Here is a 14,923-nt window from a genome sequence, read left to right as displayed (position 1 = left end):
TCACAAACACATAAGGCAAGGCAATAGTAAGGGAATCAATAATTGTCCACCTTACAAATCAGACTAAGATGATTTAAGGGGCATGAGTTTGATTTCATTTACAACACACTTCATTATATTTCTTTTTCACTAATTTTGTACTGTATTAACTAGAATTTCAAGGATCTCAGAAATCCTGTAGTACAATCTCTTAATTTTGGGTGTAAAATAGTCTGTTTTCTGGGACCCCTAAACTTATTTTCTACTAATTAGAAAATAAGTTTAAGTCTATATTTGAAAACTGATTTAAAAAAAAAAAAAAAAAAGGTGTTTAATATATTGTTTCTAATATGAATAGTCCCGGAAACAACACTATAAACCATAGCAGTTAAATTTCCAAATTTAAACAAAAGTACCTTAAATGTGAAGTATTTACCTTTTTACTGATTAGGAACCACTGGGGTTTATGAAAAGGCCGAAAACCCATTCCTCCTTGGCAATGGGCAAAGGCTCTAGCGGTATTTGAATGTATCACACCTCTTGTGGCCACAGATGCACTGTATTCCCTGAGTGTAAGGCGTGACTAAAACAAAACATGACATTATGCAAATTGTGAATTTTGCAGAGTCACTGTGAGTTTATAAAGGTGAGCAAATATTGCTGTAAATGTGCAGCTACTCATCCATGTTTGGAACACTCGTTAAAGGATGAAAGCATTAACTGGCTTAGTTATTTCATGTGAAAGGCATATTCTCTGAACCAAATTTTTAATATGTATTCACCATAACCCGAAAAGGACAGCACTTCTGGCAAGTATTTTGTACACACTATTGTATGTTGTGGGAAATATTAATACAAATCATACAAAAAATGTGTACAGCTCGTTAAAATGTACACATAGTTTAGGATGCAGTAACAATTATGCCTACACTTTCAGGAGAGTTAGACTTGCATAGCTGTATATAAACTAAAATGTTTATAAATGGTAAAAACCTACATTGTTTTCTTTTACTATAAATCAGTAAGAATGCATAGATATGTGGCTGCAGGATATGAAAATTAAGAGCGAAAATGTATCAAACTTACATTCCAGTTACTACAGAGGAAGTCAGCAGTACTCAAGTATTCACTGGCTCTCACAACATCATCTATATCAGTGAAAAAATCTACATAGTTTTGGTGAAGATATAAATTAAAGAGGTCCCCAGGCATGTGTGACTTTTCTACAATATCCTAGTTAATTAAAAAAAACAAAAAACAACAACCACAAATTAGTCTATGTTCTGCACAAAAAGAAGTGTTATGTAATGTTAATACATCTATTTTATTTATAATTATTCACACAGTAAATGACAAAACTGCTGTGTCCATCAAATTGCTTAAATACCTGTTAGTCTTATTAACAGGTATCAAATGATTAATAAAGGCCTTTACCTCAGGGTGGACAAGTAAGATGTCTCTTTCATATTCAGATAGATGAGACGGTAGCCGAGGAAATTCTGAATCAGATAGTGGTTCTCCTATGAGCAATTTAAATAGTGCCACAGTCTTTAATATATTAAACATAGCATTATTTTTATGTTTGTACTGAACATTAACAAAAAATCAGGAATAAAAAAATCAAGCCTCATCTTCATATTTAAGCTTACGGTGGGAAAGAAGGGGTGGGGGTAATGCTAGCTATGTATAATGATAATAAGATGCAATTATCAGTTTATTAGAACACTGAGAATGAAGTCTTATTTTCCCATTGGTTACTGTGTTGATTCTTAAATTGCTACGAAAAGTCTAGAGCCAAAGTCACTGCTGACAAAAGCAGAGCTGCATCACCTTACGTTTTTAGTGAATTAGGCCATAGTTCTGTAAATGTAATGTATCCATGGTAACAGGCAGTACAACTGTTAGCTTTAGCATCTAAACAAGATTATATTTGCTTCACACTTCCATGATTTATAGTAACAATGGCCTCTTCTTCATCAGGTATTTCCTGGAACTAATCCCCAAGAATCATTGGCTTTAATTGCCAGGAAATGCTTGATCCATTATTGCTTAGATCCATATTGCTGACTGTGTATTATAGGTTAATTAGTTATATTATGGGTAAGGCTGTTGATTAATCAGTTAACTCACATGATTAACTCAAAATATTAATCACGATTAATCACAATTTTAATCACACTGTTAAACAATAGAATACCAATTGAAATTTATTATAATATTTTGCATTTTTTCTACATTTTCAACTATATTGATTTAAATTACAAGACAGAATATAAAGTGTACAGTGCTCACTTTATATTTATGATTAGAAATATTTGCACTGTAAAAATGATAGTATTTTTCAATTCACCTTGCACAAGTACTGTAGTGCAATCTATTGTGAAAGTGCAATTTATAAATGTTCAACCAGTTGCTCAGACAAGAAGTAGGACTGAGTAGACTTGTAGGCTCTAAAGTTTGACACTGTTTTATTTTTGAGTGCAGTTTTTTTTCGTACATAATTCTACATTTGTAAATTCAACTTTAATGATAAAGAGAAAGATTGTACTACAGGACTTGTATTAAGTGAATTTAAATACCCCACTTGTTTTTACAGTCCAAATATTTTTAATAAAAATAAACAAAGTGAGCACTGTACAGTTTGTACTCTGTTGTAACTGAAATCAATATATGTAGAAAACTGCAATTTATTTAAATATTTGTGGATTTCTATTAACAGCACGATTAATCATGCAATTATTATTTTTTTTTATCACTTGACAGCCCTCATTATGGGTTAATTATGATGTCATCAACCACTTGCAGAAAGTATTTTCTTTCCTCTCATCATTTTCTCATAATCCCTTTGGACAGGGACTTGGTTTTCTATGTCTGTACAGCACCTAGCAGAACTGGGCTCTGACCAATTAGATCTCTAGGAGGTACCCAGTATAAAAGTGTTAAATAAACAACTACATTATAGCTTTTTAAAAATGGTATGTCAAACCAATCTGCCATGTCAGTAGACAAACTACTCCAACAGATGAGCAAGAGGCAAAGCTGCTCCCATGAAGGTTAAAGAGGAGCCACCATAAGAGTAAAGGAAAGCTACTCCAACAGCAGGGAACGGTAGTGGTTAGCAAAAAAGCGAAGACCAGTGAGTGTTTAAGTGCAGAGATTGAAAAGAAAGTAAGTTTGAGTGAGATTGCACATATAGAAAGCAAAAGCCTCAATAGTAGTAAGGCAGAAAAAGTAACGAGGGAAAAGGGTAACAGCCCGAGAAGTAGCAGCAAACTTAATCCTTAAAATGGGAAGGGAAAGGTAGCAGGCAAGAGCCAAGGGGCAGGGAGGTGGGAAGGGAAAGGTAGCAGCAATAGTATAAGTGTCAGGGAAATAACAGTGGATTGAAGGTACTAGGATCCTTCGGTAGGAGTAGGAAAATTGAGGCAGCATTAAGAGGACATGGAGACATTACAAGGAGCACACCTCCACATCTTATCACATGAAAAAGTAGTTTTCAACCTGAGCAGGAGCCAGAATTTACCAATTTACATTGCCAAAGAGCCACAGTAATACATCAGCTCCACCGCCCCCCTGCTCCCAGTTCCTCCTGATCAGCTGTTTTGTGGCATGCAAGAGGTGGGGGAGGGAGGGGGAGGAGGAGCGAGGGCATGGCAGGTTCAGGGGAGAGGGTGGGAAGGGGTGGAGTGGGGGCAGGGCCTGTGGCAGAGCCAGGGGTTGAGCAGCGAGCACCCCCCTATCCCCCCGGCACGTTGGAAAGTTGGCATCTGTAGCTCTAGCTCTGGAGTCAATGCCTATACAAGGAGCCTCATATTTAACTTCTGAAGAGCCGCATGTGGCTCCGGAGCCACAGGTTTGCCACTCCTGTTATATTACAAGGCAACTATCTCATCGCAGAGTTCTGAAGGCTACACATCCCAATTATCCCTCATGGCTTATGATGACATCTGAATCACTGGATGGAATTATAACCATGTAATTTTAGTATATTCACACAGAAAAGCTTTTCTGAAGTGTGCATAATTTACACATTGGATGTGTATAGCCAATGACAGTCCAAGCTATGAGAAGCAAATTGCTGTTGGCAACGGCTAACCTCTTTACACGATCACTAATGATTAAACCAACAGTAGAGTTTCAGATAATTCTAAGAAATGGTTTTGCAAATCCAGTGACCATCTGCAGATCATTAATTGTTTCTCATTTAGACAATGAATAATGGGTAAATAAAGTCCTCTTACTTTTGCAGTAAAGTATTTTCCCCAAAGCATGGAAAAGAAAGATGGAGGCATCTTTGCCACCAATAGCTTGTATCTCCTGGTTTTCTAAGGTCTTATCAGCTTTCTTTTTCTTCTTGGTTCTGGATGCTTCTGTATTACTTTTTAACGTAGAATTCCCTTTTTTCCTTGACCACAAGTTGTTCTCTGATGAGTACTCTAACAATCAAAGCAACAAAACAACTAGAATAAAGCAGGTACTAACATTAGTGAAAAAAAGGGAGAGCTCCTGAACAGTCACTTTTTAGAACTATATTAACCCTCTTATTTATTGAGTGATGGATTTTCATCTATTTCACAGATTTTAATGTGTTTTCTATTTATTAATAAGTAATGGACACAAGTACCAAGTTCATTTACTCTGATGGATATATGCACTTAAGTCAGTGTCCTGTTCCATATTTATACTTTAAGCTAATACTGAAGTGACAAAATGCTTGTTTCAGTGTCAAGATGAATGCCCCCTCAAAAACTAAACACTCAAACTTACTAAAGTTTTGAAAAATGTGCCCAAGTCACCTAGCTTGCTTTTTTGGTAATTATTTTACTAGAACCTTTCACGTATATGAACAAGCACAAAATCCCTTCCAGACACACTATTTGACATTATCTTCTTGTTAACATGTCACAGGAATCATATTTGCAATGGGTCGGTCACATTCTGTTCAGTTATCAATGTATCATATATATGAAGCTTCTGTGTAATATCCGAGTCCAACTGGGAGGAGGAGGGGGAAAGGAAAACAGAGACAGAAATTGACTCTTTGACTGACTCCGTCCTTTCGGTGCATCTTCCAACAGTCTACTGCTTCTGCAGTGACCTGAACCATTTAAAAAACAAAACAAAAAAACTCCTTATTCCAGGGCTAGCCAACCTGAGAAGGAGCCAGAATTTACCAATGTACATTGCCAAAGAGCCGCAGTAATGTCAGCAGCCCTCCACCAGCTCCACCTCACTGCTCCACTGCTCCCAGCGCCTCCTGGTTAGCTGTTTTGTGGTGTTCAGGAGGCTCGGGGGCAGGGGAGAGAAGCGAGGGCATGGCAGGCTCAGGGAAGCGGGCAGAAAGGGGTGGAGTGGGGGCAGGGCCTATGGCAGAGACAGGGGTTGAGCAGTGAGCACCCCCCACATATTGAAAAGTTGTCACCTGTAGCTCCAGCCCCAGAATCGGTGCCTATACAAGGAGCTGCATATTAACTTCTGAGGAACTGCATGCGACTATGGAGCCACAAGGTGGCCACCCCTGCCTTATTCAAATTCCCTAATACTGAAGAGTTGCATAGATGATTCAGTTTGGTGGCAGGTGAACATTCTGTATCCAAACAATAAAAGGAGAGCCAGATTTATATTTATTTATCTGCTGTCTCTTGTCTATTTTTTTCCAGGTGTATCAATATCTCCATTACTATTACTTAAACTGTATTATTCCAATTATGGGTATGATATGTTTTCTGCTACAATAATTTGTTACAGAATTCTGGATGCCATGAAGAGTCTAATGTGGAGCTGTAGTTCCTGTAAAGTTACTGAAGGGCTGTTATCTGTTCAATCTAATTTTAAGCCAGTATACCTGAATGGTTGAAAAATTCCCACTAAATACAAACAATTGCTCTTCTCTTCATATTCTCTACAACAGGGATTAATGAAACTATCAAAGGTATCCCAGACTAGTGATTATATAAAGGACTCAAGTACTTTTCTTGTACTGAACAACAAGTAGTTGTCATTCCTTTTGCCAGATTTTCTGCCATTTGTCCAAAGTTCTCTTTGTAACCCTCTCTCATTTTTTCATAAAAGTATATTTGTAGACAGAGTCCATTGCATTTGAAGTTTTATATACATACACATTAGCTTGTAATTTTAAGATTTAAATAACCTGCAGTACATATTTCAGCACCAACTCTTGCAGTCTATTAGTGAATCTCAGAACTTAAGTGACATTTTTCTGGTACTCTCCAAATACTTATCACCACCCACTTACTGGTACATTACTAATCTCAGACTGTTAGCTGGTAAAAATAAGGATAACTTTACACTGAAGAATTACTTTCCCGCCTTCCTTATATTCAGTGGAGTTTTTTTCCTGTAAAAATGTATACACTTTATACAAACCACTAGAAACGGACACAAACTGAATATATTAGAGGCAAAACCATTAACACTTAATATGAAAATCAATATCATCCAGAAGGGGAAATAGGATATTTAAACTCTTGAGTTATCAATCTAGAAACAAAATTACAAAATCAAATTACAAAATCAAATGTTTAAGATATTATGCAAATCCTTCCGAAAGTAAAATTAACAAAAACAAATTAATGTGCACTAAACCCTGAACTATCACATTTCTTTTGTTTGTTTGTTTGTTAGTTATGGGAGGGAATTTCTAAAGCATTCAACATTGGCCTCCAACGCAGAGAGCTTTTGAAAAATCGCAACTTGTGGCATTTGCTGTAGCTCTGACTGCCCCATCACTGTCACTGAACACACATAAAGCGACATGCATTTTAAATTTGAGATGGTAGGAAATAATTGAACAGACTGTGATAACTCTGTTACTCCAAAGACAAAGTGGCTGAGATATCTTTCATTGGACCAAGTTCTGTTGGTGTGAGACACAAGCTTTCAAGCTCACACAGGTATCTTCTTCAAGTTTGGCCTATCATTATGTTTATTATATTCAGATAAACCACCTCTTGACTACTAAGCCAGCACCTATATTTTTAATTTGAAGGATTATGTATTCACCATCTATTGGTTTAAAGTGAACCACAACTCCTAAATTTTCACTTTTACAATGCCCAGGTCATATTTGGTGTGTGTGTGTGTGTGTGTGTGTGTGTGTGTGTGTGTGTGTGTGTGTGTGTGTGTGTGTGTGTGTGTGTGTGTGTGTGTGTGTGTGTGTGTGTGTGTGTGTGTGTGTGTGTGTGTGTGTGTGAGATCTTCAAAAATTCTAATCTGTTTCAGAGTTTCCACTGAGATTTGGAAATATATATTTGGATCTCCTTTAAGTACAAATTTTCATTTTACATGAAGTGTGCAGCAGAAAGTAGTACATTACTTCCTGGAAGTTCTCTCCTTTAAGTAAATGGCATATTTAAAATAAAACTTGGCAATCCTTAGCTTAAGTCAGGTCTAGTATTGCCCTCCCTCAGCTAGCAAAAGACTGGACATTGAAGGATTATTTGATCACCCTCTGAGTGGGGAGCAGGTAAGGTGGCCAACTTTCTAATGTGTGAAAACCACACACTGAGCGTTGGAACGTCTCTGAACCCTGCTCTGCCTCTTTTGTTGAGACCATGCCCCCTGCTCCGCCTCTTTCCTTTGAAGTCCTGCCTACTCCTCCTCTTTCCCCCCTCATCACTCACTACTCTCTCCATCTCCCTCTCCTGGCCAGTTGAGCAGGGCTGTTGGGGTACAGGAGTGAGTGAGAACTGCGCTCTGGGCATGGGAAAACATCTGTTTCCAGATTAAGTAGTGTATCATGAAAGCTCTGCTTGGTAAAATCATAAACAAAAGGAAAGCACATCAAGAGTCAGATAGAAGAGCATAATAATTTAAAAATCTTAACCCCCACCTTCTCTCCTCCAAAGCTATGTATTAACTCTAAATCTAGTTGGCTAATATTAAGAAAAGTTCTTGCTCTTATGCTAATATTAAGGTAAGGCATCTAAGACACTCAACCACAGTATTAAAATAATTCCTCCCTCCTATCCCTGCTGGCAATGTGCATCTGGAGAGGGTTTTCTGCAAGGTTGACATAATTGGGTTTAAAAAAAAAAAAAAAAAGTCTCTGCCACAGAATTGGTGAGAAAGTTCTATATATTTACCTTTCAAAGATGAAAACTGAAGACTGTTTATTGCACTTCTAATATCACCTGAACAGCCTTTACAAATCAACTCTAAAGAGGTTTTATCAGGGACAGCAAATTTTTCTCCATTCTAAAAAATAAAGCAAAAATAATTGCAATATCTGAAGTAAAAACAACTTCCAAATTTTTAATGCATACCCAAAGCCTACTATTACTGCCAGTGTGGAGTCCATCTACAATATCACCATCGTGAAAATAATTGGCTTCATACGCTTTAGCAGGTGCTTTTTGTAGCATATAGAAGAATTTTCAAAAGTCATCTCAGCAATTAGACCAGACTCTTCTCTTTGAATCCAAAGTCACTACTTCTGGCAAACAAGCCACTTTCAAAAGTTTGATCCCTGGATTACAACAACACAGGGATGAAACCACAACATGATCAAAAACTAATACTCTAGCTTTAACAGCTTGAAATGTTTTGCTGTGATCCTAGCAACATGTGGAAGTCAAGCAGTTTTTGATGCCTTACCATACTTGCTTCTGCTGTAGCTATTCGATTAAGAACTTTCATCATCATTGTTGGAGCCACAGGGTTAAAACTATCAAATTCAATAAGAAAAAGTTCAATGAAAACTACTGGTTCTACACTTAACTTTCTGGTTAATTTTATGCAGTGAATGATCTCTTACCTAATACTAGATATACACAGTTCTTCCTGAATTTCCTTTGGAAATAATAACTTTTGGTTGCTGTCTCCACTGAGACTGTCTGAGATTATAAATACAAGGGGACATCTACTTGTCCGCACAAACCTCCTAAAACACAAAATAAGCATAACAAGGGTCACAAACTCTAGTTTACTGGCAGTTGTTAAGGATTTTAGCCCACAAGCAGATTACTTACAACTCACCTCAGAATCTCGTGTAAACTGTCACGGTCACGATAAAACTGGTTAGGCATATCCTAGTGAAAACAAATGAAGTATTGTAATTCAAGTGTATCTGTTCTCTGCTTGTGGACTGAAAATTAAAGCCCTCTATGAAAACAGACAGTTTTTCTCCAGTCCACACTGGCTTCAAGCAAAATTCAACATGTGGTTAGATAAGCTGCATAAATGTCTAGTTAAATAATTTTTCGAATAAACTTAATAAAGGAACAGAGCAGCAGAAGAAAATAATGGTTCTGTGCCCTTTTTCCCCTTTATTATGGATTAAGAAGCCTGAAAATTTCCCTGCTTTCCAAAAATGTGTGTGTGTGTATCTTTATATATGTGTGGTTTTTTCTTTTAATTAAGAATACAAATATTTAATATGTTTACCAAATAAATGTAAATGATAATGAATCACAGCTTTCAATAGCACCCTTTTGTTGCCTTAGACTCACTCCTCAAACCCATGCCTCCTTGTGCCTCCACTTCTCCCTGCACGGGATCTCAATTTCTTCCAAGAGAAAACTGACAAATATGAAGTAACTTTCTCCATCCCTTCATCTTATCTTTCCTTCCCCTCCTATGACCAGAAGTTTCTTATCTGTTTTTCTTCTCTAACCCCTCAGTTTTCCCCCTCCCATTTGCTGATCTCCCTTACATCCACCCACTCTCACCCCTTCCTTACTTTTCTCCTTAACCTCTCTCCACCCTCTCTGGCTCTTCACCTTCACAATTCAAGTATGCTTCAGACTCTCCCATCTTAAGCAAGTGTGGCCAAAGGTGGAATTTTTTTCCAGCTACATCCCCTTGCCCCTTTCCTCTTCCATCTCTAAATTAATTGAACACAATCACTGTTTGGAGCTCCTGTCCTCCAATTCCATCTTAGACTTGTGCCAACCCAGCTTCCACCCTTTGCACTGCAATCTTCATCCTTCTAGACCTGTCAACCACCTCTGACACAGTCAGCTATGCTCCTCTTGAAATCTTGCCTGTCCTTGGCTTCCTTTCCTGGTTTTTCTCCTACCTCTCTAATAGCTCCTTCAGAGAAGTCTCCTCATCCCCCTCTAGATTTCTGTGGGGGTTCCCATACACATCTGTCCTTAGTCCCTGTCTCTTCCCTCTACACTTTTTCTCTTGATAATCTCATTGCAAACACAAATTCAGCTCAACTCTTTCTCTATGCTGACCACTCAGTTTCACCTCTCTGCCCTAACTAATATCTCAGTCTGTCGCTCTAACATCTCCTCACAGATGTCTACTCATCAGCTTCAAATCAGCACAGCTAAAACAGGGCCCTTTAATCTTCTCCTCCCCCCAAGTCAGGGCCGGCTCCAGGGGTTTTGCTGCCTCAAACAGCCAAGAAAAAAAAAAAGTCGCGATCGCGATCTGTAGCAATTCAGAGGGAAGTCCTTCGCTCCGAGCAGGAGTGAGGGACCCTCCACCGAATTGTGGCCAAATAGCTGAAAGTGCTGCCCCACTCCAAAGTGGCAGCCCCAAGCACCTGCTTGAAGCTGGTGCCTGGAGCCGGCCCTGCCCCAAATCTTCCCTCTCAATTACTGTGGACAACACCACCATTCTGCCTGTCACTCAGGGCGATAATCTCATCACATCCTATCATAACCACCCATGCAGCTAAAACTATCATCCAGGTGCTCATCTCCTAACTCGATTACTGCAATATATTTTATACTGACCTTCACAAATACAATTTTGCCCCACGCATTTCCATTTAGAATGCTGCTGCAAAGACCATTTTCATATCTTGTTGCTTTGACCATGTCTCCTCTCTCTTTGTATCCCTCCACTAGCTCCTCCTCCTCTATTGCATCAAACATAAGCTATTTGTCTTCGTTTTCAAGGCTCTGGTAGCCTATTCCTATCCTACATATCGCTCATTCACTGTCAACACATTGACTCTTGCCTTCAATTGGCCACTGATGTCAGTGATGTCCATGACCCCTTGTTAAATTTTCAAACAAGCAGCTTCGTGCTTCCTCCCATACTGCCCCTCATGCTTGGGAGAAGCTCCCATAAACCTCCCTCATTATCCTCCTCCATCCTCTCTGCTGTGATGTCTACAAAAACATGACAATGGTTAGGATGCTAATGTGCTGGGACCACAACTTTCACCCTGACCAATGCTGTTTTAGTGTTTCTTTGTATCGTTTGTACTGAATCATCTTTTATCTCCTGTCCCATACTTAGAATGTAAGCTCTCTGGGGTAAGCGAGAGTCTTTTTTGTCCTCTGTTTGTACTCCAGCAACTAACACAAGGACCAGGAGCTCCTTGATGAGGGCTTCTAGATCCTATGGTAATACAAGTAAATAACAATTTCAAGAGTTTTTACTTACTTCAATAAGAATAAGTTTATCATCAGCCTCTGTGGATTCCCCAAGCATCTGTAGTTTATTATATTTATTTGCTCTTAACAGAAAGTCTTGAAAGAGAACAGTCTGAGCTTGACTGGGAAGCATCTGAAAACTTGATTCTGAAGAGGAAAATTCATTAAAAAGTGTCCCATATTATATCAAATATTATAAATACATACAAGAGCCATCATATCCCCTTGATATTTCCTCTTAATGACTATTTAACAGTCTACTGTCAAATATGTTCCAAAACTTTTTTTAAAGGATAAAGTCGACTCCATTGCAACGGGTCTGCCAAAGGCCCTCTGACACATTTAAGTCTCACTTATAGGATTTACGTAGTGCTGGGGACATTACATAGACCCTCTAAACTGAAGTGATTTCACCCATCAGGTGAACAGTCCTTTTAAAAAAACAAATTCACATTTCAAATGAAAACTAAAAACCAGAACATTGCATTTTGACTTTAATTTGACATTGCACATCAAACAAATACATAAAACAATCTTTTTGCCAAGTATATTTTCTAGCATCAAATCTCTCAGAAAGAAATTTAAAGTTATTCCTTATTCAATGGTTTTTAGATGTTAAAAATCTTTACAGTTAAGAAACTTTAAAAATAACTGTGGGGAAATTACCATAGTTAAAAGCATCCTTGAAATCTTCTTTCCTAAAGTCTAGAGATATTGGATTTGTCCATTCTTGCACCTGAACATGAAGTTCCTTTGCTAATATTTGTATAGTTGTAGACTTTCCACAACCGGGGGGTCCAGTTAACACTAAAACAGAGCCACCCTATAACAAAAAGAGCACTATAAGCCAAGACTCAAATGTGACAGAGGAGAAATGCTGGGTTAAGGTTTCTGTTCTTTTGGAGTATTGTATTATTGCTCTATTAAAAACCTGATTTTTAAAATGGGAAAATGTTAGTTTTATACACCACTGCGTACAATATTTAAGCCTTGATTCTACATTGAGATCCACTCTAAGTCTAAAGGACTTCTCACGGGTACACAAGGGATGCTAAAGGATCACAACGCAGAACCTAAGTAGATCTGGCCACGTAGTAAAGGTTCTAACACGAATGACAAAAAAAAAAAAAACCAACAGAACACACCAACACAACAATTTTAAATTGTTTTATCTTATGTAGGATAAGTATAAAATTAAAGATTTAAAGTTACCTTAAGTTTGGTTAAGGAAATGTGTGTGTTGTAAAGAAAGGCCCTGATTAGCAAGTAGAAGGAATGCCTTGAAAATAAAAAAGTGGTGAGGCCAGAAGGAATAAAATAGGGAGCACATCTCTGGTTCAACAAATAGCTAATGAGATAAGGGGAAATTTATAAAAAGGCCTCTGATGGCCAGCAGTGACTGCAGATGATTTTAAATCACAGAAAGAGAACCTGCCTTAAAACGAGCCAACATGGCTTTTACCCAACTCTCACATCAGTGTTAAAGCCCATGTAATCCCAGGTGCAACTGAAAAACTGTTTCACACCAAGAAGGATGGGAGGAAAGGCCTTCGGGAAAAAAGAAGGAGATTGTATATCTTATCTGGATTAATACTAGAAAAAAGGGTGAACTGTCTCCAATTGATTTTTAGCTGAAGTCAGTAATTGGCAATGACATCACTTATTTGTTAGAGAGTATAAAAAATAAACTCTTAAAGAGTTCATTGCTAATACCCGTTTCCCCATATTGGAGCAGACCAAAAATGGGTCTAAGACCCTTGGGTCTAGCCTATTTGTGAATATCTTGATCAAATGCATATAAATGTTTTGTTACTGTTTGGATGTAGTAATCTTTATTATTTAGGCTTTTTAGACATGTTTAAAAGCAACTACATAAAGTAACATTTGGCCTTTGGATTTATTTAAGGAATTTATTGTTAAATTGATGTTTGGTGATGTCCCATATTAATAAATAATTTCAACATCTTACATTTTAGAGAAATTCAAAGTAGACTGAGTTTCAACACTTTGCTGGAACAAGTTGAGTAGGTGCTTTAGAAGGGGTTTTATTTTGCCTTCATCTAAAGTATTTACAGCTAGCAAAGGTAGGTTACTAGACTAGTTGAACCACAGGTCTGGTCTGGTCTGACAAGTTTTATAGTCCTATTTTCAGTGTTGAAAATATTTTTGTCAAGTTAATGTTCTAATATATTGGTACAGCACTGATCTAGTGAACTGGAGACTCAGGCACTCAGTTTCCACCTTGTGAAGACTATCAGTAAGTATTTGTATGCATGCGTCCGTTATCTCTCAATGATCTGACTCACACTTTGTATATTCATCACACTACATAATTAGTGGACAGAGGAGAAATGACAGTTTATCATAAATATATTCTATGTATTTTTCTCTGGATTGTGATGGTAAGAAAGGAGGTGTGGACCTGCCATTTTAAAACACAGAGCAAAATGGCCCATAGTTAGGGAATCTGAAAGTTCACATGCCTTATAGCACTTCACCATAGATAAAATGTGAAATAATTCTGAAAAATAAAATTATAATCTACATTATAGAACACATTGTTTGCAATGAGATTTTGCTAATAAGAGATACAATTTGAGACCCCCACAATAGGATGCTGCACATCAGTCCGCTTTAAAATGGGCCTTCACAGAAAAATCTTAAAAATGAGATAGAAAATTACCTAGTAGAGGCCCAGTCCTCCATTCTGGGAGCTACCAAAACTCCCTTTTGGCTTCAGTGGGAATGTTGGGTGTACAAGGAAAACAGGACAGGCCTTTTTCAAGTTCTCTAGACCATCCCCTTGACCATGTCAAATTGTTCCCCAGCTGTATGTGTGTCTAGGGTGTCATCCAGTTTAGTATTAAACATTTCATTTTGAGATTTCCTCTAAGGAAATGGTAGAACATTTATAGCTTGGTTCTCTTCTGAAAAGTTACCAGAAACAACATCCGAGGTTACATGTTAATTGTGTCTCAATGATTCTTCTTAAGTGTTCTCAGTTTACGAAGAAAAGCCATCCTTTTACAAGCACTAGTTCTACAAAAATCAATCTGCCATTATACAATTCAAGCTTAGTTCCTGCACACTAACATATCATCAATAACAGAAGTTCTGCTGAATAAATTAGCATTTCAATGACACCTTTGCAACCCCATTACCTTCAATGGGATTGCAGAGGTGTAAACTGACCAGAAGTTAGTAAATAATTCTGTTGGTGAAGGAGAAATAGAATCCAGTTCTGTTTCTCTGACATATACAGACTCTGAAGGGATATAAGAATAGATAAGTTTGAAAAGTAAAACTGTCACCTACATTGCTAGAATAATTTTATACCGATATTAAAACGTCAATGGTCCTTTCAATATTAAAATAGAATGCCAACTACCTCGTGCATTATATTAAACTCCCAAGATATTAAATTTTCAGCAAGATGAGCATTTCTGAGCATCTGTACACAGCAGTTTAAATTAGAAGTTATATTTTCAAATGTGTGTCATTGTTTATGGTGTAATGACCTTCTCACAATGAGCTCCTTCATACTGCAGTGGTCAGTCACATGGGTCCATTTTTTCACTAAATGTATA

General features: G+C 37.6%; 1 protein-coding gene across 7 annotated transcripts in view; it reads right to left on the bottom strand.

Annotated features, from left to right (window-relative positions):
• Window positions 1-14,923, bottom strand: part of RAD17 (RAD17 checkpoint clamp loader component) — a 31,190-nt gene that overhangs the window by 12,210 nt on the left and 4,057 nt on the right. For 6 of the 7 annotated variants that reach the window (XM_030567555.1, XM_030567549.1, XM_030567554.1 and 3 more), the window contains exons 5-14: window positions 12,003-12,159; window positions 11,347-11,483; window positions 8,977-9,029; window positions 8,756-8,881; window positions 8,596-8,665; window positions 8,085-8,196; window positions 4,221-4,415; window positions 1,414-1,499; window positions 1,066-1,212; window positions 416-562 (exon numbers count right to left, since the gene is read on the bottom strand). In XM_030567555.1, the coding sequence (XP_030423415.1) occupies window positions 416-562; window positions 1,066-1,212; window positions 1,414-1,499; window positions 4,221-4,415; window positions 8,085-8,196; window positions 8,596-8,665; window positions 8,756-8,881; window positions 8,977-9,029; window positions 11,347-11,483; window positions 12,003-12,159 (1,230 nt within the window). The remainder of the gene's footprint in view (window positions 1-415; window positions 563-1,065; window positions 1,213-1,413; window positions 1,500-4,220; window positions 4,416-8,084; window positions 8,197-8,595; window positions 8,666-8,755; window positions 8,882-8,976; window positions 9,030-11,346; window positions 11,484-12,002; window positions 12,160-14,923) is intronic. The other variant, XM_030567553.1, reaches the window with a different exon arrangement.

The sequence above is a fragment of the Gopherus evgoodei genome, chromosome 6 (genome assembly GCF_007399415.2).
Source record: "Gopherus evgoodei ecotype Sinaloan lineage chromosome 6, rGopEvg1_v1.p, whole genome shotgun sequence".
Taxonomy (NCBI): domain Eukaryota; kingdom Metazoa; phylum Chordata; order Testudines; family Testudinidae; genus Gopherus; species Gopherus evgoodei.
Note: the sequence above shows the minus strand (reverse complement) of the source record. Positions and strands in the feature narration are given on the sequence as shown.